Consider the following 25827-nt stretch of genomic DNA (forward strand, 5'->3'; position numbering starts at 1 on the left):
TGTGCCCAAATTTATTTTTGGCACCTTGATTCATTTTTTGACAAAAATTGGACAAAATTCCAGCATCACTATGCTATATTTCTCCGTAGTGGAGAACAATTTTAATGAAAAGTATTTTTTCTCCATTAAGGAGAAAACTGTTTGAAGCTATCTTTGCGCGTGAAGAGCACTAAGCTAACGCCGGATTGGCAATAGCTCCAAAAATGGAGACAAAATTTGTGTTCCAGAGCAAACCCCTAGTCAAGCGGCCATCCGCTTTGAAATCCCATCTAAAATTATATTGATGCTTTGAATCAAACATTGACTCTGGATACAACGTGAAAATCTTCCGGAAGCTGTGGAACATTCGTATAACTGGTCAATTCATGATACTAGTCCTAGAATTCTGAAGTTTTCTCGAAGATTTGGATTGGCTTCGTAGTTATGACTGGGAAATGGACACTATTGGGCACATAATAACCTTCCCGAAGATCTAGCACATCCGTGGAGCTAATAAATTCATGAACCTTGTCCCAGAGTTCTGAGATATTTTTGAACCGCCAATACGCAGCCAAAACCCGACTTAATCCTTCTAGTAGTTTCTAGTAGTATAAATCAAATACTGAAATTTTTGCTTGTCAGATTCAATCGAAGCTTTTGCTATTTCTGCAAAAAGGTCGTTAACCCGAATTTCTAGTGTTCTCCTGATTTGTCATAGATAAACTTTATCACTGTGAGACAATGATCTTTTATATACCCCGGTAGAACGTTGACGATCAGAGTCCCGAAAAATGAAAGCCTTAATCAGGTAGTTTGACTAAGAGGTGTGTGTGTCACTTATAAGTAAATAAATCCTTTTATCAGAATGTAGACCGCTTGCAAAACTTCCCTCACGAAATAATATGACACGGAAAGTTGCAAGGATGTGCGTAAGGATTACTAGGAAATATTCATACTAAGAAATAATATTACAGCATAATACACTCTTGTTTATAGTTAACACTAATCTTTCGAGCTCTCTTCCCCTCACTACTTGATGAAGCTACAAAAAGCACATATTTGCATCACACATACTCATACTCGAGCTTTCCTCTATAAGGTGTCGGTTTTACCCGCAGTGCCTAGTAGAAGTCACTAATAATTTTTAACCGTTATGTGTCCAACAAAAAACACCTTTAACAGGCCAACGAGGGTACCCACAAATTGAAATGCTCATAACCATGGCTTACTTTAACCGATTTAGACACTTTTAGATGGTTTGGATTCAGGAAATCGTCCACATTTTGATTCTGTAACATTGAACCGTATGAATCGATCTGGTTTTTGGTAATCCGGATTTTCCGGAGTAATGTTCCAGTGCTAGGGCATGATTTGTAAATTTTAATGATGTCCTAGCAATATGAGCATCAAAACTATTTAAATTGTCTCGGAAGTCTATTATTTATTGTTACGGGATCTTAATTTGAAAAATGGAATTGGAATGGAATGGCCACTCACGACCCCACAGGAACCTGCTCCGGAACATCCGTTCCGGGGTCAAATCACCACATGGTTCCAAAACCTCGAGATACATCCTACTGATGCAATTCCAAGAATTTTGATACCCATATTGCTAGTATTCCATTACAATTCACAAATAGTATAGTAAATTGTGTATTCGCGGTTGTCCTCAGTATGGCGTTCTATCCCCTTTGCTATAAAACTTGGTTGCCGACAGCTTGCTGAGGAAAGTCAATGAGCTTGTATTTCCAACCTACGGGTTTGCGGATGATTGCCAAATACTAATTACAATGACGTTATCGTGTAATAATTTCCTTCGGCAGCCGGCTTCCGAGAGTTTTGGAAATTCATCATTTGTCGTATTAATGCAATGAATAAGCAACTTTAACTCCTTATAGCCGACTATGAGGAGCGTTGCTTATATTTCAATAAATGGGTAACGTTCACGGTCGTCAGAAGACGTCTTAGTTTTTTATTGTGTAAGGTACTTGAAGATAGTTGGAATTGTACATGTATAAGAGTTTCGTATAAAGAGGGGCTTATTGATATTAAATTTCAAAAATAATATTAGAACAGGTATGGAAACTGAGATATTTCCGTAGCATTAGTAAAACAGAATGCCAAGTCTAAGCAACCGCTCCGTCGCGCTTTATTTATAATTATGATCACTACTGTTTATGTTAAGTAAGTACTAAAGAAGTATAAAAACTGTCTCAGTTGTCAATGCTACAGTACTGAGTGAAGGTATACAATACAGTTATTTCAGACATTATTCCTACAGAAGACAAACCGGCCAAAGCAGTGGCGTAGCCAGAAATTTGGATTGAAGGGGGTTTTGACGAAAATCTTACATTTTTCAAAAATGTTGGCGGGTCTATTGATGACATTTAATCTGTAGGATGCGATCGACTGGGTACTACCGTGTTCTGCAGTAATAAAGAAATGGAATGGTGTGAGTGGGCATGGGCGCTATAACCCTACCGTAGGCAGAACTAAATACCTGTCGCAGGTGTCAGTTATGTTGGGTGGCGGACTACGAGACAGGTTAGGTCAAGTTCAACTAGTGGCCCAAAAACACCACTTTACTAACAATCAAGGAGAAAAGGATGAGCTGAAAACTCGCAACTTCGAAACCGTAGCATTGGAGGAACATTGCTAGACGGGGCAGAAGGTGTGGAAATGCGGGGATCCAGCGACGGTACAAGAGCTTGGCGAAATGCGCCAACGCGTGATCAAGTGGCAGGCGATCAGCAAAAGGATGTGTGTAGTGTGGATCAAAGGCCATTTCTACGACTAGAGCATTATCAATGTGCACTGACCTCCCGAAGCTGAGAATGATGCATTTTATGCGCAGCTGGAGCATGATAGCTGCCTATGGCGGAATGTTAAGCTCGTCGTCGGTGACATAAACATCCTGATAGACCGAGGGCATTGTGTAAACCGGATACACCTTATAAATAATGTGCAGAAATTCTCACGATTGATAAGAATATTATGACGAAAACCAAAATAGCGAAGCAGTAGACGACAAGAGTATTGCAAGAATCAGCTTGGAGGCGCGCGCAGTCGACGACAAATTCCGGATCTACCTAAGATTCATTAAAGAATAGGACGGTTGAACTGTGAGCTACTCAAACACAGAGTAGAGGAATAGGCTAGTGCACTCCACCACTGGGTGCTTTTGAAGATCTGGAAGGAGGAGATTTTACCGAAGTATAGGATGTAGGGAGTAGTATGTCCCATCTATAAAAATGGTGTTAAGCGGAATTTTTGCAACTAATTACCGATTAATCACATTACTACCCTTGTATGCAAAGGTGACGTAAATTCCATCGAGTATATTTTTCAGGAAATCAATTTTCAAATCTTGCATGGTGCTGGTAAAAGCATGCTTTCGCTACTTTGCTTTTCGCATTTCAACAGGTTATTGTATATTTTAATTTGAAGTCGTTTGCACTGAAAGATGCGAATTTTCGTAGTAAACTTAAAAATACGAAAAAGTTAAATTTAACCAGTGGCCTTGAAGTCATTTTTGCATACTATGATAGTAAACGTCATCTACAAGGTGTTCTCCCAAATTCTTTGTTGCCGCCTATAACCGTTAGTAAGGGAATTCGTAGTGCAATATGGCCTATAATGCACAAATACTTGTTCCATTCATATCTTCAACCAAGCTATTTGCAATAACATTCTTGAAAACTTTGCTGAAGACACTAAGTCTCGAACCAAATTTGATTGGAATTAGTAATGCATACAACTGGAAAAATTAATCAACAAAAATATGCTGCTAAATATTAAACCGCCAAAAGCTGATGGTTTCCAAATTATGGAATCTTGGCGCCATTCAATTCGATACCCAAATGTACATCATAAATAGCGAAAAACGTGAACATTTTTCAATATTTTTTAATGCCAATATTAGCTAGTGGCACTTTATATAAGTGATAACCCAAAAAAATCAAATGCACATAAAAACGGATTCTGACCTGTCAGAGAAAAGCGTAAAACGACATTATTCATCAAGCGTTTTCATTGAGCTATTTTGCTTGATATTTATATTTATATGATTTATCAACTATACGATCCTCACTACAATATTAGTTACAAGATCCCATTCTCACAATTTACAAAAAAGTCCCTATAACGTTTAAAACATTAGGTTCTCAATGTAATGAACAGATAATAAACTTCCAAAATTATTATTAAAATATTTAATAAACTAGTCAGCATCAAACTTTTTTTTCTTAAATTCAAATATTTAGGTTTGGAGGGGGTTTTAACCCCCAAAACCCTCCCTTGGCTACGCCACTGCCAAAGGTAAAGCAAAAAAAAAACTCGAATAGAAAAAAAAAACAAGAGTGGAAACTAGTTGGGGCCAAAACCAAACAATATCGACTGCTTTCGCGACAGGGAATTGAACGCACATCTAACGACCCGTCAATTAATTCCCTAGCTGCAACTTTGTACAACTTTGGAAATAATTTTTTTATTCATTTCGTTTATTTGATACGCACAAATGCGTTAGCTTGGCGGTGCCAAATTCTATTGTTTTTTACATTTTGTATATCTTAAATCTAGGAGGTTACAATACTGAAATATTATTTTTTTATGAAAGAGAAAAATTTTACAGCTATTTTAAGACTAAAAATAAGATTCTATATACAAGAGAGGGGGAAAAAGATTTTTTTTTATGAAAAATTTTAAAACAAGGCATTCAGCTTGATATACAAGAGGGGGAGTAGTTTTTTACGTAATATTTTACAGTTACCTTAAAACTAACAATATAGTTTGGTACACAAAAGGGAGAACTAATATTTATGAGAAATTTCACAGATGTCTTAAAACTAGGGATACAATTCTATTTGCAAGATGGGGGACAATAGTTTTAACAAAGAGTAAAAATTACAGCAATCTTAAAACTAGGAATCCGAAATACAAATTTGATTTTTTATCGGAGACTTATGCTTGTTCAAAATATTCAGAGGGGGGCTTATTTCCAAAATCGGTGTAGAAGCTGTTGTATCAAGGACAGGGGAGAGAAGACGTAGATGGTGACCGGGAGAGAAAAGCAAAACTTCCAACTTTCGGGCAAACAGGAGATCAGTGAAACAAATTAGCGCCTCAGTCTAGTAGGTAGGATTGGCGGATGGTATTCTTCGGACCCGCGGGGAATCTTTCAAAAGTCATCGGACCTCGAGTCGCTCTCGCTTCAGTTTCCGTAGTGGAAAGGGCGACGGCGGTTACATAGTGGCACTCTGGAGCTGATCGGTTCCACAAGGCAGGAGGAAACTTGTAAAAACGAGAAATAAAAGAGAGGGGCTAAATAACTTTGGAAATAACGAAATGAAAATTATTACTTATTTGCAACAAAATAAGAGCGGAAAAAATAGTTGCATAACCAAAGTGACTCAATGCATTGTTCACGAATCACCCAACAGAAAATGGGTGTTAAGAGACGCGGACGAAAAAAGCTTACCACCGCTCCAATCCGAAGCGAACGATCACTGTGTTTTAAAAAGGTTACACGCTGATGAAATCACCACAAATCGTCCTATCTCCTGCAAAATGTGTTTATTACGTTGGTGATGGTCGATTATTGACCGTATCTGTATGACGAAGATGAAGTTCCTATGATTTCACTCACCACCAACGACAAGGACCAAAGCCAGGGCCGTCTTAAGACTACACGGGGCCCCTGGGCACTCTTGAGTTAGGGGGCCCCTACAATTGAAAAGCTTTAAGCAGCTGTAGTAGTACGATGATCAAAATAAAATTCCCAGCTTTTCGGTACAGTTTCCACTCCATACCACCCTGAGGCTCTTTTCCAAATTTAAACCAAATCTGTGAACCGTGTTGACATTACTTTAAAAATAAAGTGGGATTTAAATTGTACTGAGAACAAAGACGAATTTAGATTTCCACAACCTGGTGTCGTTACCGATGTCCAAATATCGTCATGGACTTATTAACTACGCTATAGTATTCCCAGACGGTGTAATCTGACCTTTATAGTTGGTAGACGTTGTTTGAGAATTTAGAGTGCTTCCATCAAGAAGAAGAAATGTCGGGGTTGGGTTACGCTACCAAATGTCCGATGTTCTTCAAATACCCTCAAACACATGCACATTGCCGTGACTCATTTATTCAAATCTAGGGGAAAGTCAGGGTGTATGTGGGTAAACACTTTAAAAAGGCCATTTTCAACTTTTTTATTGGGATTTCATGACATTTGTCTACAAGATGGTTTATTTATTCTAGATAAGGCAGATGCATTACAGAGCAACATTATTGGTATTGTGTCAGTCTAAGACTGACCATGCAAAATGAAACTTGCCAAATCCGACCGATTAGTGTCGAGTCTTCGTAAGACCTCAAGAAGTTACTTTCGGGCATTTTCACGTGAATTTGTTCATTTACAGACTCAAATATGACATAGAAACAATTATGTTTCCACATCCGCAAATCGCTTGCCAATCAAAGTTTTCTAGTTGGTTGACTAAGGTTGGGTACCTTCCAAATTTTGTATACGTAGTGTGCCAAATTTTTGTTTGCTGTAGTTAAAAATAAATTGAAACTTGAATCGAAATGTGGAATTGATGTTTTAACTGGTTTAATAGTCATGCAGTGCCTCGTTTTCTACCGCTCTGATGCCCTTTAAACAACTTGATCACATGGGATGCGGTGCAACGTGGGATTCCAAGCTGCTACAGATCTATACTGCCGCTTTACGCATACAAATCAAATCGGACGGTTCGTTGACCTAGTTTTCTGCTCGAAGGAATATTTTGTATTTCGGTCGAGAAGTCAGTATCCCCCTTCTGCACGTCGACGCGCACCACCCACCGCTAGTTATCATGATGCAATCGCCTGGTTGCCCGGTTATGTCGGTAGTTGTTCCAGCTAGCCAACTGCTGAATTATCGCAAGATTGAATTTTCCGAGCTGTGTGACTATTTGCTCCATCTGGACTGGTCAACGCATCTAGGTAACAGCGATGCAGATGCAATGACCATAAACTTCTGCCGAGTAATTCAGGACTGGTTACAGAATAATCTCCCAGTAAACGGGAGTGTTTCCTCGGCATGGAATACATCGGCGCTGCGAGTCCGTCGCAGAAAACGAAATGCATGCCAAAGCAAACTTCGTTGCAAACAATCGCCTGCCACAACTCACGACATTCACGTTGCCAGTGAAGCATACCGGAATCTCAACGCTGCTCTGTATAGATCGTAAGTATAACGAGTTCAAGTAGGCTTACGAAGTAATCCTAAAGGATTTTGGAACTTTGTAAATCGCAAACGGAAAAATTCCAGCGTTCCTTCCAATGTGTACCTCGATGAAAAGGCAGCGTCGTCCACTGCAACAGCTTGTGAATTGTTTGCCAATCATTTCGTATCCGTCGTTGCTCCCTGTTTAGCATCTGATCAGGAAATCGATATAGCATTAGTAACTGTTCCGAAAGATATCGCTGTCTTAAGCACCTTTTCGATTTCACCCGACATGTTAATAGCAGCTGCAAGAACGCTAAAAAGCTCTTTCTCCCCTGGACCGGATGGGATTCCAGCTGCTGTCTACTGTCGCTGTGCCGTCGCTTTGGCTGAACCTTTGTTTCGCATTTTGAACCAATCATTTGAGCAGGCTAAGTTCCCCGACGTCGACAATGACTGGGCAGTGCGTAAGCCTCTTGTACCTGAAGGCATAAAATAGACCCCACTTGCGGTCCTTAGCTTCCTGCCCAGTAACTCCTAGCCTTGGCCTCCTCGTGGCGTCGACTGGGATACGAGTAACCTTAGTGAAGATCGGGTAACCAACCCCGGTGGGAACTTTGGTCGTATGCTGGCAGGGAAGGGGGGGTTACCCTTCTTCGGAAGGTGTAAACCTGTCCTGGTGTCCAGGTGGGACCTTAAGCAGTCCTGGCACGACGGCCCACCGGCGAGACAGGTGGTTGGCGTGGGCCCTATAAGCCGCCCCTTAAAAAACCCACATAACGAACAATACAGAAGAGAATACGACCCAGAACAATCGGCAACGACCCAGGCGACGAATAAAGGATCACGATTGGAAACTCGGAACATGGAACTGCAGATCGCTCGGCTTCGCAGGATGTGACAGGATAATCTACGACGAGCTACACCCCCGCAACTTCGATATCGTGGCGCTGCAGGAACTTTGCTGGACCGGACAGAAGGTGTGGAAAAGCGGGCATCGAGCGGCTACCTTCTACCAGAGCTGTGGTACAACCAACGAGCTGGGAACCGGCTTCATAGTGCTGGGCAAGATGCGCCAACGTGTGATCGGGTGGCAGCCGATCAACGCCAGGATGTGCAAGTTGAGGATCAAAGGCCGTTTCTTCAACTACAGCATCATCAACGTGCACTGCCCACACAAAGGGAGATCCGACGACGAGAAAGAAGCGTTCTACATGCAGCTGGAGCAGACATACGACGGTTGCCCTCTGCGAGACGTGAAAATTGTCATCGGCGACATGAACGCACAGGTAGGAAGGGAGGCAATCTACAGACCGGTGATCGGGCCTAACAGCCTGCATCCCGTATCAAATGACAACGGCCAACGATGTGTGAACTTCGCAGCCTCCCGTGGAATGGTAATCCGAAGCACCTTCTTCCCTCGCAAAGATATCCACAAAGTCACCTGGACATCACCGGACCAAGTAACAAAAAATCAAATCGACCACGTTCTAATCGATGGTAGATTCTTCTCGGACATCACAAACGTCCGCACTTATCGCAGTGCGAATATAGATTCGGACCACCACCTGGTTGCAGTATGCTTACGCTCAAAACTTTCGACAGTGCATAGCTCTCGTCGAAGCCGAACGCCGCAGCTAAACATCGAGCGGCTACAAGATGGCAGAGTGGCTCAAGAATACGCGCAGCAGCTGGAAGTGGCACTACCAACGGAAGAGCAGCTAGGCGCAGTTGCCCTTGAAGATGGCTGGAGAGATATTCGATCCGCCATAGGTAGCACCGCAGCCACTGCACTAGGTACGGTGGGCCCGGACCGAAGAAGCGACTGGTACGACGGCGAATGCGAGCAGTTAGTCGAAAAGAAGAATGCAGCATGGGCGAGAATGCTGCAACACCGCACGAGGGCGAACGAGGCGCGATATAAACAGGCACGGAACAGGCAGAACTCGGTTTTCCGGACCAAAAAGCGCCAGCAGGAAGACCGAGATCGCGAAGCGATGGAGCAGCTGTACCGCGCTAAAGACACAAGGAAATTCTACGAGAAGTTGAACCGCTCGCGCAGGGTCCACGTACCACAGGCCGACATGTGCAGAGATACAAACGGGAATCTTCTCACGGACCAGTGTGAGGTGATCCAGAGGTGGCGGCAGCACTACGAAGAACACCTGAACGGCGATGCAGCAGACGACGAGGATGGCACGGTAACGCACCTGGGAGCACGCGCGGAAGACATTACACTACCACGTCCGGATCTCCGAGAAATCCAGGAGGAGATTAGCCGGCTCAAAAATAATAAAGCCGCTGGGGTTGACCAAATACCAAGCGAGCTACTAAAACACGGTGGCGAGCCACTGGCTAAAGCGCTGCACTGGGTGATTACCAAGATTTGGGAGGAGGAGATTTTACCGGAGGAGTGGATGGAAGGTGTCGTGTGTCCTATCTACAAAAAGGGCGACAAGCTGGATTGCTGTAATTACCGAGCAATCACCCTGCTGAACGCCGCCTACAAGGTACTCTCCCAAATACTATGCCGTCGACTATCACCAATTGCAAGAGAGTTCGTGGGGCAGTACCAGGCGGGTTTCATGAGCGAACGATCTACCACGGACCAGGTGTTCGCTCTTCGTCAAGTACTGCAGAAATGCCGCGAGTACAATGTGCCCACACATCATTTGTTCATCGACTTCAAAGCCGCATACGACACTATCGATCGAGATCAGCTATGGCAGATTATGCACGAGTACGGATTCCCGGACAAACTGACGCGATTAGTGAAGGCGACGATGGATCGGGTGATGTGCGTAGTACGTGTCTCAGGGACGCTCTCGAGTCCCTTCGAATCACGCAGAGGGTTACGGCAAGGTGATGGTCTCTCGTGTCTGTTATTCAACATCGCGCTGGAAGGTGTAATAAGAAGAGCAGGGATCGACACGAGTGGTACGATTTTCACAAAGTCCGTTCAGCTACTTGGCTTCGCCGATGACGTTGATATTATTGCACGAAACTTTGAGAAGATGAAGGAAGCCTACATCAGACTAAAAAGAGAAGCCAAGCGCGTCGGACTTGCCATCAACACGTCGAAGACAAAGTACATGATAGGAAGAGGTTCACGAGAAGAGAATGAGAACCGCCCGCTTCGAGTTTGCATCGGTGGCGACGAAATCGAGGTGGTTGAAGAGCTCGTGTACTTGGGCTCACTGGTGACCGCCGACAATGATACCAGCAGAGAGATTCGTAGACGCATCGTGGCAGGAAATCGTGCTTACTTTGGCCTCCGCAAGACACTTCGGTCGAACAGAGTTCGCCGTCGTACGAAGTTGACCATCTACAAGACGCTGATTAGACCGGTAGTTCTCTACGGGCACGAGACCTGGACCATGCTCGTGGAGGACCAACGCGCACTTGGTGTCTTCGAACGGAAAGTGCTGCGTACCATCTACGGTGGAGTGCAGATGGAGGACGGCACATGGAGACGGCGAATGAACCATGAGTTACATCAGCTGTTGGGGGAGCCGCCCATCTGTCATACCGCGAAAATCGGACGACTACGGTGGGCCGGGCACGTAGCCAGAATGTCGGACAATAGCCCGGTGAATACGGTTCTCAATTGCAATCCGACCGGTACAAGAAGACGTGGCGCGCAGCGAGCACGATGGATCGACCAGGTGGAAGACGATTTGCGGACCCTTCGCAGACTGCGTGGCTGGCGACGCGCGGCCATGGACCGAGTGGAATAGAGGAATCTTTTGTATACGGCACAGGCCACTTCGGCCTTAATCTGTTAATAAATAAAAAAAGTTCCCCGACGTTTGGAAACAACCCTACATGTTCCTGGTGTTCATAGAGGAGAAAACACAAGTGGACACTATATACACAGACTTGAAATCTACTTTTGGCCGAATTGCCCATGAAATTTTTCTCAAGAAGTTGTACAATTTAGGAGCGCCCGACAAGCTTACGTTGCGGTTACGCTCCTACCTTGCGCACAGAACGCCTTGTGTGAACTTGGGCTCTTGTATATCGGCTCCGTTTACCAATAGATCAGGTGTACCGCAGGGCAGCAATCTGGGCCCAATGCTTTTTTCACTGTTTTTAATGATATAACAGTAGTGTTAGATTCCGGGTACAAGCTCATATTTGCCGACGACCTTAAGCTGTACTTAGTCATCCTTAGCCACCAACTTCAAGCACTATTTGATCGATTTGTGAAGTGGTGTGGAATGAATTAGCTTACTGTAAATATTGCCAAATGCTCCGTGATAACGTTCCACAGGAAGAACAATCTGTTAATATTCGATTACAGTATCGATGGGGTTGCGCTACGGAGAGTCAATGCAGACTATGATCTGGGTGTAATTCTTGACCACAAGCTGTCCTTCAACTCTCATATGACCAACATAATTGCGAAAGCTAATCGAAAATTTTAAACGGAGAATGTGATGCGCATGAATTGCTGCCGGGCTTAGATTTCCGAGTAGCGAGGAGAACACGAGATACATCATTATTATTGTCGAGGTTCCATCAGACATCTTTTGGATTCCATGAACAACTGTCTTCAATGATTCGAACCTTTTCTCGTGCTATTTGTGCCTATCAGTTTAGTGACTCCTCGAAAATATTTGCAAACAATATAAGAAGATTGTGTTTACTGTGATTATTATGTGTATTAGTAATAAGAATCAGGTCAGGTACTTGTAATTTTACTTAATTTTGTCCATTTAACCTTACGACAAGATAGTGGTTTTTACGCCCATTTGAAGGTGGCGCCTGGTAGGAGGAGGTCAACTCGAACGGACCTTTTTTCCACCCAAATCATTTGAACTATTATATCCGATGATAAATAAATAACTGTCCCATGTGCTATGGGATTCCCAATACACGCGATACAATTATGCGTAGAGTGGCAATATAGTTGCCCCTATGCTAAGAAGTTACAAACATTTTTTTGAAAATTAGTCTATTGAATGGTTTTATATTCATTCTACGTGCGGGGCCCCCAAAATCGCGGGGCCCCTGGCCCTGGCCCTGGCCCAGTGTGCCCATGCGTAAAAACGGTACTGACCAAAGCTAACTCAAACTAGCCACAGCTTGAGTGATGGGGTATGATATTTTACAGGGGAAATATTAAGAAGAACACTTAGAGAAACTTGGATATTCACGTTCTCGTACACGCATACAATCTCAACAATAACCTTCGAAGGACCGATTTGTGATGGTAAAATTGTGCAAGATTGTGCAGCATCACCAGTTCCAAATGTTAGACATACAGGTAACTGAACCATGCAAGAATTCGACAAACGAAGAATGACACGTTGGAGATAACCAGAGGGCAAATAATGTTGAGGATGTGGGTTGTGTTGCCTTTCTAAAAATCGAAAGCGCCTGACTAAATTGAAGCAATAATACACAAGGTGATCAGAATGAACTGAAAACAAGTCTCGGGACTAGTCATGTGTATTCCAATAACGGGTACGATTCAGTGAAACAAAACAAATGACGGTAGATTGCTAGAACAGAAGTATTTATTGTGTATTTCCACAACTGAACTGGGATCATGAGCAGTACGTTCACATTGGAAATAATTTTTTCGTTAAGAGATCCCGAAATGTTGTCTTTCGTCATTTTTGAATAACATCCGGAAGAGCCCAAACACGTATTATAATCACATCAGCGGATGAAAAAAGCTGAACTTGGGACACGTCTATAACTTCAATCCCACGGTCTGCGAAGAAATAAATATCAATTTCCATAGAGATTCTCACTAACCAGAGAAAGGTCAAAGCCCATAATACTCCGACCGTGGCTAAAATTTTTAAGCCCCTTTAGTCAACCACAACCACTCAGGGACGCCTCATGTTGTTATTCGCCTCTTATGACATGGTACCAGGTACCCACCTAGTATATTCTTTGCTCAAATACTTCGAGAGATTTCAGTTCGCTGGATACCACACGGCTCAATGACTGGCCTTCACTTTGAAAGTGCAAAAAGTGCAAACTATCGCAGAAGCTAGAATCCTTCGATTTTGTACGACTTGTACATTTGTTTCCTGATTTGCTTCAAAACCATGAAATCATGAGAAGTTGACCTCCAACTAGTCACAAGTCGATAATTACCGTCGTTAAAGTTCAGAAAATAATGTCTGGTTCGCGATTGCTTCCATGCATATCAGCTTAGTTATGTTTATGGAGACAGTTTGAAGTAGCTGTTCCCAACTGCCACTCCACGCTTACGGTCACCGAGATGGTACTGTAGTTCCGGTTGCAAGAACGTACATTTGAATCATCCAATCTCCGCATTGACCGTGGGGAAAGGATTTTTCTTCATTTTGCTTTTTGCCGTACGCCCGGCTATCAACATGCAGCAACCGGATAGCGGACCGAGAAGCGTTGTTTAAATAAATTTGCTTTCCAAAACGAATTATTTCTACTCTCCTCGCCTTATCCTGTATTCAGTACTGGACCGCCTGCAAGCAAGTGTTTCATTTCTCTATTTCACCCAGCACCTAGTCCTGAACAAATAAACTCTTCCTCTGGGCGAGAACGAAACGTAAACAAGGTACGTACGGAAACGGAGTAAAAAGTTCAGTGGAAGTGGATGTTGAATGAGATATTCCGAACGACAGATGAGGAGTGTCTGCCGTATTCTGTCCGGGCTGGGTAGCGTCGTCGGTGCCAGGACTTCCACCCGTCGGAAAAAATTATGCAAAATTATTATACACTGTTTTAAAGCTCTGGTCGCGCACGAAAGCTTTTTACCTCATTTCTAGAGCTGAATGTTGACTCTCGGAAAAAAGTATTTCATTTTTCCCCGACAATTGTTGGTTCATACTATAAGTATTAAGTTGAATTTTCCAAGTATTTATTTTATTCCGATGGAAACGTGGAATGGCACATACATCCGAATGATAAAACCCAGCGGTCACCGGTTGAATCGAACAGCTGGCAGATGCCTAGCTTTACATGTGCTCACATACCGTACGGATATGTTTGCGTTTAGGAATCACATCAATCTTTCCGGTCATGGCAATGCATGCGTGAAATTCCCATCTGATGCTCCATCATTCGGGAGGGGAATTGAAATTTAAATTGAAATTTTATGGACGCACTCTGTCATCATCATCATTCTCTTCAAATGAACGACGCATTCAGTCGGAAGCTGCTCGAATCTAGCCTCTGACCGATATTAAATCAACACAATTTTGGGCATCGAGGGGTGCAATTCCAAATTTAGGAATTTCCATACAGTTTGGGTCTCTAAAATGATTCGAACCATTTGCATTTTAATTTGTAAAGCGTTGTGTGAAGTGGATTTCGACTCTAATTCTAGGATATATAGGAGAAATTGAAGTTACAGCAATCGCAAAACATTTAAAATTAATACACCATTCTGGGGGTCGCTTTTGAGGCCTACACTCTTCGCCTCACCCGCTTTTGATTGAACGAATGAAGGAACAACGTCCGGTTGCCATTCCAACTGAATGCACTTTTGATGATACTCTCATCGGCCACCGAATGCAGGCTTTTCGCAAGCTCAATAATGGATGTTTTAATTGGTTATCTAGTTTTTTTTTGTTCCGCCAGTAGGCATCATCACCATCATCAATCGAACGGGCCACGGCTGACAAACCAGAAACCCGTTTGGCCGTTGGCTGCGGAATCATTTGACACTCGGAAATTCGGTTCACTGATTGTGGATAATAAATTTGATTGATGAACAAACAATTCAAATGGAAATGAAGTTACCCGGGTTGTGACTTTTAAAGATAACGGCTCAAATTGGGTTCGAGCGTATTTGAATAGCGATTGGATTGCATCATAGAACGAGTAAAGATATCAAAAACTTTAGCCTTTTTGAAATCAGATAAACGAATTTCGTTTCCGATGACGGTTAGCAAAAAAAAAAACAAAACAATATGAATTTTTATGCAAAGTTTTTTCCGCCTGAAAAATAAACTCTATTAAATGATAAACACGGTTACGACCTCTGGCATGTTGAACAAATTTGCCGCACTGGAAACGCGTTGTCCGCATTAACTGAAGGTATGCGTATCAAAACACTGCAATGCCACCGCAAACAGGGCTCAGCAAAATGCAATTATAAAACGCAAAGCCTTCCACCGGTTCAGTCATCAGTATCAAATTTCAGCTCGAACCCTTCGTAGTAGGCAAGTAGTGTCCAGCAAGTTACCGGAAAGCATCATGAGCAAATTCATCGTGTTGGCAGTTTTAGCGGTCGTCGCTGGTACCATGGCCAGTTACGCACCGGCACCGGCGCCGTCCTATCACGCACCGGCTCCGGCAGCATCGTACCATGCACCGGCACCCGCCTATCACGCCGCTCCGGTCAAGTGCGGTGCTAACCTGCTGGTCGGATGCGCACCCAACGTAGCCCACGTACCGTGCGTTCCCTCGCATGGCGGCGGTGGTCACGGTGGATACGGACACGGTTCAAGCCACGTTGGAAGCGCCCACCGTAGCGCCGATGCCGAGGCATTCGAATCGATGGAGTAAGGATGCCCTCAGTTCCGACGGTGCCGGGAGAACGGGATGTGATGTGAACCGGTATAGGAGCTTCGATGCGGACAGGACTGGCGTGAAGACATGCTAGAATAGTTATATAGTTAATAAATTATTGCTATGTTATGGTTATAAATTGCTTTCGTTTTGTTCTTTTTGGTAAATGAGGTTTTACTAGTTCGCCGAATTCGTTCACTTTGGATTCACTATGATTGCAAATTTTCAGAAACAGTGATTTTATACACACATTCCTTTGAATAGCAGAATCAATCTGGACATATTTTTGGTCGATAGAGAGTTGTTATTTCAATGTTGGCTTTTTAAATTCATTTTTCATAGAAGGGTGACATACCCATTCGCAAAGCTTGGCTCAGTTAGGATCCGGACATAAGTTTTATCTTGGTGTCTCGCCCTTTCTAAAATATGACCAAAAACTAGTTCAAAGAAGCTGTAATAAAATCGCAAACTTTCCACTATCAGTTTCAGCTTATTAATCTAAGTGATTTTTCTATTTCAGCATCTCTTCATCTCTGTAGCATATCGATTCATCTTCTCAAGCTTCTTCTTGGAAATTGCTCAATGTTCTTCAATTGAGCGGATTTGGGGCATATGAGTAGATTATTATGGATATTTTAAGTGTTTTCCGGTGCTAGAAAAGTGATCAAGTTTTTACTCAGCTTCATACGCACTACAGCGAGGTAGAAACATGCCAAACAAAATTGTGCAGTATGTGTTCTTCATATTAAAAAGTGTCTCATTTCAATTTAAACATAGTCATCTGTAGAAGGAGTACAACCAGGCATTGTGAATCTCTCCCACTCACGCGAGAAAAAGCTTATCCGATGTCCAACTAAAATGAGCCGCAAAATTCTCCGTCTCCACAAAATGCGAGAGCATAATTTTCCGGATTAAATTTATTTGTTTTTGCCTTTCTCAATAGAGGTATTGCAATGCAATTGCTCTGAAAACCGACTTTTTAACGGAGGCCCGGAGAGCCGAGTGACATGTACCATTCGATTCAGTTCGTCGAGTTCGGCATATGTCTGTGTGTATGTATGTGTGTGTATGTGCGTCTGTGTGTGTTTGTGACCAAAAATGTCACTCATTTTTCTCAGAGATGGCTGAACCGATTTTGACAAACTTAGTCTCAAATGAAAAGTGCAACGTTCCCATAGGCTGCTATTGAATTTCTAATGGTTCCGGTTCCGGAATTACAGGGTGATGAGTACGAACACGCAGAAAATGTCGAATTTAATAAATTCTGCAATGAATGTATAAAGGTGAAAATTTTTCCAAAATATGACCACAACTGCTTCGATTTGTAATATTAGGTCACTAACATCCATTCAAAGTCTATTTGGCCACATTGGCCACCATCATCGGTTCCGGAAGCCCCGGCGGAAGTATCTAAACTCAGAATAACAGTCACATCCGTTTCTCGGAGATGGCTAGACCGATTCAACTAAACTTGGTCTCAACTCAACTCCCCGTAAATGGCTATTTAAATTCATCCCGATCCGACTTCCGGTTCCGGAGTTACAGGTTGTGGCGTGCGATCACATAGCAAATTGTGATTCAAACCGATACTCCTAAGAAAGCAAAAAAGGTAAAAATTTCGCTAAAATGTCTCTCAATCAACTTAAATTTGCTGTTCTAGGTCACCGACGGCTAACCAAACTTTCGTTGACTACATTGACCACCATAGACGGTTCCGGAAGTGCCCGGGAAAAGCGGCCATCTTTCAAAATTTACGAACTCACATCAGTTTCTCGGAAATGATTGGGCTGATTTTCACAAACTTAGTCCCAAATGATAGCTATAATATCCCCACAGATGTCTATAAAATTTCGTACGGATCGCTTATATTAGTCCGGAAATATAGACTAAATCGTCCGGTCACATATGAATTTCCCATATAAGCCGGAACTCAAATTTTTTTCAGAGGGGGGACCCCATGAAATTTCAGAAATCGAATTCGTATTTTCGATGCCAAACATCTTTAAAATGGAGGATAGGAGAGAATTAATTGGTCCCCATGAAGTAGTAGACCAGCCGCGAAAGAAGGTCTCCGCTCGCAATAAAAAGTTGCGCGCACGAGATCCAACGGACAATCAATAACAATTGTTTTTATTTTTATTTTTTACATATTGTAAACACATAAAAGATGCACGGCTCTGTTAAGCTACCGCTATGAGCCTTGTCAAATAAACGAAATAAAAAAAAAATCTTTAAAATGCATGAAACGTCGAAATTTTATGTTATCACAAAATTTTTTTTTCATAAAAATCGACTTTTTGGAACTTTGCCGATTTTGCACCTTTTTCAATTTAATATTAATGTGGCTGTTTTTTCTTTTACAAATTTTTAGAACTCGAATAATGATTTCTATTCTTGTATATAGTTGTCATGTCGTGTATAATAAAAATGTAATATATACATTTGGAAGCTTATAATGAATATAAACAACGCAAAAATTCTCGTGTTCATGATTGAGAAAGGCACAATTGCACCGCTAGGTGGATTAAAACAGGCTTTTTTCTTTCTCACCGGAGAAGGTGATAATATTTTAATTTCGTAGAAATCAATAAAAACGTCAAAATATATACTTAATTTCAAAGAAAAATGGCAAAGAAGTACGATAGACTTGTTTTTTCGTGTTTTGGAGTAGCGACAGCAAGGCAGCGAGCGCAAAAGGATAAACTCATTCGCTCATTCTTCGACGGTTTTTTTTATCCGGAGAAATAACGCGTTGTATTTACCCGGGGAAGTTGTGTGAGTGCCAATAACTTTTCGTGTGAAAATGTGAGTTTTTATTGTCGCAGTAGCAGATTATCCGGACGCATTTACTCATATAAGCGATAAATTCAATGCCTGAGTACAACATATATTTTACAAAAGAGTATCATTCAGGGCTGGTGTAACAGCGGCCCTGAATGATGCTTATCTTACTATCCGAGTGAGTCGTAAGATACCCGATGAAAATGAAATAACAAGATAATAACAGAATACAATTTTCATAACAGATAGTGATATAAAATTGGTCTCGTTAGTATTTAAAATAACAGAAAATTGTATCAAGTAACAATGCGAGATATAGTTTTGAAATCTTTTTGTTATGTGTTTCTGATCGGGTAAGCATAGGGGCGAGACCCGTCTACTACTAGAGATTTGTCTGTAACCATGTGGATGATGCCCATGAGTGGCGGATTTTAAATTTTGGGTTTGTTTTAAATTGTCGAGTGAGTAATTACTCACTGGAATATTTTCAAGTGGGTAGTACTATCTATACTACCCACGTCGTCCGCCGGCCCTTGGATCAATATACATCAAAGTCCTCATCATCATCGTTTAATATCTTTGTTAGCCTCAGTTATAACTACACACGTTGTTACCTAAAAGGTTATTGAAACCAAAAACCAATTAATATTCATATTTTTCCATTTTCTAATACTCCTTTTTAGGGAAATTTCGGGAAAGATGCCGCGTCGGGTGATATGCCGCACTCTCTCTATCTCGTATATGGGGTAACTTTTATACGGTAACATTACTAGAGATGTAAAATAATCCTTATGATCAACTCACGAAAATTTTATTAATGATTATGGGCGTCTAGTTGCATCACGGAGTGCCGAAAGTTTTTCAGTACCGTGTGTGTGTATTAGAATGCCCAGAAAAATAATGAATTTTTGAAAACTCAATCGGCCCACCCCTGATTCGATTCCTAGTCCCACCAGGAGTACTTGCTCCAAATTTGAAGCAAATCGGACAAGTCTAGCTACCGGACCAACGTGCCTGAAATTTGTATGGGATTTTTCGGCAATTTACATGGAGAAAACTCACTAACTCGCATTTTCACCGCTAGGTGGCACTGTATGTATCGTATTATCACTGTAAGTGAAAATAAGAAAGATATTTTAATTATCTACAACTTTGTTGAATACTGCTAGTGAATCCGGCTTTGTTTCTCAGAGATGGCTGGACCGATTTGCACAAACTCAAATGAAAGGTACAAGCTTCCCATCGGCTGCTATTGATTTTTTTGTTGATTGGACTTCTGGTTCCGGAGGTACGGGTTGAAGAGTGCGACCACACAGCAAATTCCCATATAAACTGAAATGAAAAATTCTCAAAAGGGGGAGTAAGGGAAAATAATAAAATCGAGTTTGTATTTTGGATGCCAAATGACTTTAAAATGCATAAAACGTTGAGATTTGATGTAATCTCGAATACATTTTTTTTGACAAAAATTGACTTTTTTTACTTTGGCACATTTTTGCCTTTCTCATATAGAATTTTTTTTTGGCTTGTAGTGGCTTAGGTAGGAGTATGCAGTAAGGGGTTGCTACTTTAAAATTATAACTAGTTTAAAATTTCTTAACGGATCTTCCTCCTTGATCCGCCGCTGGTTTCAACCGATGTTTCAGTGTCGACACATAGTAGGGTAACAGCTCCCTAATTCATCTCAGCACCTCTATTCATCCTATCCATTTGAACACATTAGTTAGAGCTGTGCCTACTATCTCTGTTCAACACATTAGCTTAAATGGTAGGATGAATAAGGGTGCGTTGTACTCCACTTTTCACTTCGCTCAAACGTGAGTATTTTACATTTTCCAGGTCAGATTTTTCATTGAATTGCTTCTTAGAAACGAAGTAAAGATGTTAAAACCTATTTCAGCGTAATCCAGTGACAGATGGTAGAGTTATTAACGAAATAGTGCGACATCCTGACCAGTGGCGTAGCCAAGGGGGGGTTTTGGGGGTTAAAACCCCCTCCAAACCAAAATATTTGAATTGAAGACAAAAAAAGTTTGATGCTGACTAGTTTATTTAACTATTCAAAAAATAATTTTGGAAGTTTATTATCTGTTCATTATATTGAGAACCTAATGTTTTAAACGTTATGGGGACTTTTTGTAAATTGTGAGAATGGGATCTTGTAACTAATATTTTAGTGAGGATCCTATGAATATCATGTAAATATCAAGCAAAATAGTGTAACGAAAACGCCTACATAGAAACTGATGAAAAATGGCGTTTTACGCTTGTCTCTAACAGGTCAGAATCGGTTTTTATATGCATTTGATTTTTTGCGTTATCACTTATATAAAGTGCCACTAGCTAAGATTCGCTATTTATAGTGTACATTTGGGTATCGAATTGAATGGCGCCAAGATTCCATAATTTGGAAACCATAAGCTTTCGGTGGTGTAGTATTTAGTAGCATAATTTTGTGATTAATTTTTCCAGTTGGATGCATTACTAACTCCAATCAAACTTATTTCGAGACAAAGTGTCTTCAGCAAAGTTTTCAAGAATATTTTTGCAAATAGCTTGGTTGAAGATATGAATGCAACCCGTATTTGTGCATTATAGGCCATATTGCACTACGAATTCCCCTACTAACGGTTATAGGCGGTAACAAAGAATTTGGGAGAACACCTTGTAGATGACGTTTACTATCCTGGTATGCAAAAGTGGCTTCAACGCAACTTTGGTCAAATTTAACTTTTTCATATTTTTAAGTTCACTACGAAAATTCGCATCTTTTAGTGCAAACGACTTCAAATAAAAATAAAAAAAAACCTTTTGAAATGCGAAAAACAAAGTGGCCAAAGCATGTTTTTACCCGCACCATGCAAAATTTGAAAATTGATTTCCTGAAAAATATACTCGATGGCATTTACGTCACCTTTGCATACAACGGCAGTTCAGGAATGTGATTAACCGGTAATTAGTCGCAAAAATCCCGCTTAACACCATTTTTATAGATGGGACATACTACTCCCTACATCCTATATTTTGGTAAAACCTCCTCCTTCCAGATCTTCTAAAGCACCAAGTGGAGTGCTCTAGCCAATTCCTCTACTCTGTGTTTGAGTAGCTCACATGACAGTTGATCATTGCCAGCGGTTCAACCGTCCTATTTTTTCATGAATCTTAGGTAGATCCGGAATCTGTTGTCGACTGTGCGCGTCTCCCAGCTGATTCTTGCAATATTCTTGTTGTCTACGGCTTCGCTACTTAGGTGTTCGTCATAATATACTTATCAAACCCCAGCCTATCAGGATGTTTATGTCACCGATGACGAGCTTAACATTCCGCCATAAAATGCACCTTTCTTGGCTTCGTGAGGTCAGTGCACATTGATAATGCTCTAGTTGAAGAAATAGCCTTTGATCCACACTACACACATCCTTTTGCTAATCACGCGTTGGTGCATTTTGCTCAGCTCGTTGAACTTGACCTAACCTGTCTCGTAGTCCGCCACCCAACATAACCGACACCTGCGACAGGACAGGTGTTTAGTTCTTCCTACGGTAGGGTTATGGCGCCCATGCCCGCTCACACCATCCCATTTCGCTATTACTGCAGAACACGGTAGTACCCAGTCGATCGCGGTCTACAGATTAAATGTCATCAATAGACCCGCCAACATTTTTGAAAAATCTATGATTTTCGTCAAAACCCCCTCCAAACCAAATTTCTGGCTACGCCACTGATCCTGACTAATGAGATGAATAAGGGATTGTCTACCCTATCTCAAAATCGTGGCTATCGATCCATTGTATGTACTATGAGCAAATCGCACTGAATATGTAATATACATTTCCACCATTGTACTGAGTATAACCAGCTATGGAATCGTAGTTTGGACAAATGAGAAAGGTACAATTGCACCGCTAGGTGGATTAAAACAAGTTTTTTTAAATTGTTAGATTTGGTAAGTCATGTATCGGTTGAATAACTGAGACCTTTTATAAAGCATTCTGATTATGAGCACGGTCATCCATAATTTCAGAGGAAAATGTCTTTGTGCGGCATCTCTCCCCTACAATTGGGATAGATGCCGCATCAAAATTTCGGGTGAGATCCCGCATTCGAAGGCCGAAGAAACGTAGCTAAAATCAATTTTTTCAACTAGGAATGTCATTATATGATCATTTGCGTCAAGTACAGGTTCATAATAAGGTATATCCACAAACTAAGCGACTTAACACAGTGACATATAGGATTATGAGTCCATTTATCCATATATTTACACGGAAGACACGTATCTAAGTATCAGTTACTTCGGTTTATTCTTTAAAGTTTGAACGCATTGACTGGAAGTAATGTCATTATTGAGATAAAAAAGGAAATTTCAACGAATTGATGTTTTTGCAAAATTAATCTTTCAATAACAAACCTAAATTATATAAATTGATTGTTGGGAGAAAATGCCAAAAACTGCTTTTAAGGAACCCCTACCAACACAAAGATATATATCGCTCGTACAAACATATAAATAAATAGTACCCTTCAGTGGCGTAGCCAGAAATTTTGGTTTGATGGAAATCGATGTTTTTTTTCGAAAACGCTAAAATTTAATGTGAGTTGGATAAATTACTGAAAGTTCAGAAACAAAATTAGTCTATTATTAGCCTTTTATAATTTCTTTTATAAAAGAACGCTAATACAGAGTGCAATTTTAAAGTGGAATAAATGTTCAAAAACTTTTCTAACGGTCAAAATCACATAATATCGAAATCATCAACTTTGAAGGTTTAGCAACTCCGAAGAAGCCATAAAAAGCTCAAAATCTAACAATTTTGGTATGGAGAAGTTATTCTTCAAAAATAGTAAGAGATTTGGGGTCTTCAGCAAAGTTGTTGATAAAGTCATTTTAAAAAACTTTGTAGAAAATACGAAGGCTAAATAAATGCAACATATCGAGATACAAAACAATGTTTTAGAAATTTTCTTAAATCCTTTTTCTTTTCAATATAAAGACTTTAGAGAGTACCTTGAATAGAATGTGAATTTTATTATTTATACACAGCAGAAGAGATTAATCAATTACAGTAAGATCAGAATAACTTATTTTAAAAAGTTTTGTTTCACTATGGTCGGTGTTAAGTCAGACCCGACTAAGTCGCAAAACCCTAAAAAAATTACATGATCATAACGTTGGATAAAGAATTTCTTCAGCTACATTAGACTTTTAAGTTGATTTGAAATACGTTACAATAAGCAATAAGGCACAAATCCCCGACTTCATACGGGAAACGTGTCATTTAAGCCAACATATTCTGATTCCTGATACAATAAGCAAGAATTATAGCAAAAATGAATCTCAAATTATAATATAAAGGATGCTGCGATTCAAACTTTAAATTCGTTTTTCTCAAAATTAATACAATGCCACTTAGTCCGGTCTAACTAAGTGGCACCGATTATATGGTCGGTGCTAAGTCAGACCGGACTAAGTGACAAAATATTGATTTCGAGAAAAACGGGTTTAAAGTTCGAATCGCAGCATCTTCTACGTTATAATTGGAAATTATTTTTTGTCATAATTCTTGTTTATGGTTACATATTTCCAATCTGGCAAAAGTCGAATGTAGATGCAGAAATTCTTTATCCAGGGTTATCATTATCTCATTTTTTGATGTTGTGCGATCTAGTCCGGTCTGACTTAACACCGACCATATCGTCTAATATATTTCGATATTCTGAACACACGGAGTTTTTTTAATCTTGTTCAAAATTAATTATGGAATGTCTTCAACAAAGTTTTTTTCTTCAGTTTGATTGTAGAAGCGTTAGCCTTAGGGTCTTTCGGCTCTTTTTTCAGGTTAGAAAAATTTCCAACCTTATGTGCGGGGACTGGGAATCGAATCTAGATGAGATGCGTACAAGGCAATCGACTTACCAACTACGCTTTGCCAGCCCCATTCAACAAAGTCGTTTGAAATAGCATTTTCGAAAACTTTGCTGAAGTCCTTAACTCTCGAACTAAATTTGTTTAAAGAATATATACTTCATAATTACTTCTAGGAGGGTGACCCTCCAAAATTTTTTTATTAGAAGTGTCACCTGTGACTAACGCAAATGAACCCCAATTCACCCGCGTGACACAGATGTAGACACCTTTTTATAAAACGCCTTTGTTTGGATCCCCAATTCAACCCTTCTGAACTAGTTCGCTGGGCAACTGAAAATGATAGGTACCAATACTTGTCTCTGAGGTGAGTGGGAGGTCAGAAACGATTAAACGGACTTTGAAGCGTGCACCTAATTCCATAGCCTAAACTTAAATCTATGCTAAAATTAAAACTAAATTGGTCAGTAGTCTTAATTATATATCGAAGCAAAACATATACAAGAATCGAAAATAGTTTTATGGATGGACTTAGATGCATTTTTTGCAGCGATTTTTTAAGTAACAGTGCATCCATTCATAAATAGGCTTTGTAGTACCTATGTACTGGTAGAATCAAAGTGGGATAGATTGAGTGGAAATAAATCTCGTTGAATCAATAAATAGATGAAACGTAAATAATAAACTTTCGTTGCACTTTCTTCCATCCATTCGCGTGAATTAGTTGCTAAAAAAGCTTTCGTCTCCTTAGCCTGTCATGGAGACGACAACGCAAAGAAAAACCGAAAGCTTTCGCTTCGCGCAACGAAAGCTCAGATTTCTATCATACACGCAACACTTGGATATACCAGGATATACCTACACATTCGCCTCAAACAATAAACCCAAGCGAACGGTGTACCGTGCTTGAATCAAAAGGCTGTGCCAGTACATCGTGTCCGTACACGAATGGAAGATACGCACCAAGCAAAATGAGTCAACGCTGGTGATGATGGGTGGTGCGAAAGAGACAACTAGTACCCACGACGCTAGCCTCTGCTACATTGGCTGTGGAAGCATGCAGCGCAGTGCTCTGCTCTGCCTGCTGTCAAAGAGGCAACTGAGCTTGCCCGACCAAATCTGCTCTTGATGATGACGTCATTCATAGAAGCGTTGCGTGTTAGGTACATAAATCTGTCGTGCCAGACAAGGGAAGCGCAGCCTTCTGTGTGCAAATGCGTGGTATTTTAACTATTTTGAACATTATTTAAAATTTTAATGCCATGATATCAAAAATCTTTGGGTTTATCTATTGGAATCTATTCTTAGAAGTATTTCTGAGCGATATGCGCAAAAAAATCGAAAATTTACCGTAAGATGGCTGAATTAAAAGCGTTTAAAATTGGACCACTTTTCGTTACATACAATTTTTGTTGAATTTGCAAAGTGCACCCCCATATCGAAAACAAAGACGTGGTCCTACGTCAAAAATGTTTCTAGA

General features: G+C 40.9%; 1 protein-coding gene across 1 annotated transcript; it reads left to right on the plus strand.

Moving 5' to 3' along the window:
* Positions 1–15123: 15123 nt before the first annotated feature.
* Positions 15124–15774, plus strand: LOC131681401 (vitelline membrane protein 15a-1-like). Its single transcript, XM_058962161.1, has one exon. It carries the CDS (start codon positions 15386–15388, stop codon positions 15695–15697), a length of 312 nt encoding a protein of 103 aa, XP_058818144.1. The 5' UTR covers positions 15124–15385; the 3' UTR covers positions 15698–15774.
* The last annotated feature ends 10053 nt before the right edge of the window (positions 15775–25827 follow it).

Source organism: Topomyia yanbarensis, chromosome 2 (assembly GCF_030247195.1).
Source record: "Topomyia yanbarensis strain Yona2022 chromosome 2, ASM3024719v1, whole genome shotgun sequence".
Taxonomy (NCBI): Eukaryota; Metazoa; Arthropoda; class Insecta; order Diptera; family Culicidae; genus Topomyia; species Topomyia yanbarensis.

Bases quoted from the DNA above. Each gene is read 5' to 3' on its own strand.
- LOC131681401 (XM_058962161.1), top strand. From the start codon at position 15,386: ATGAGCAAATTCATCGTGTTGGCAGTTTTAGCGGTCGTCGCTGGTACC.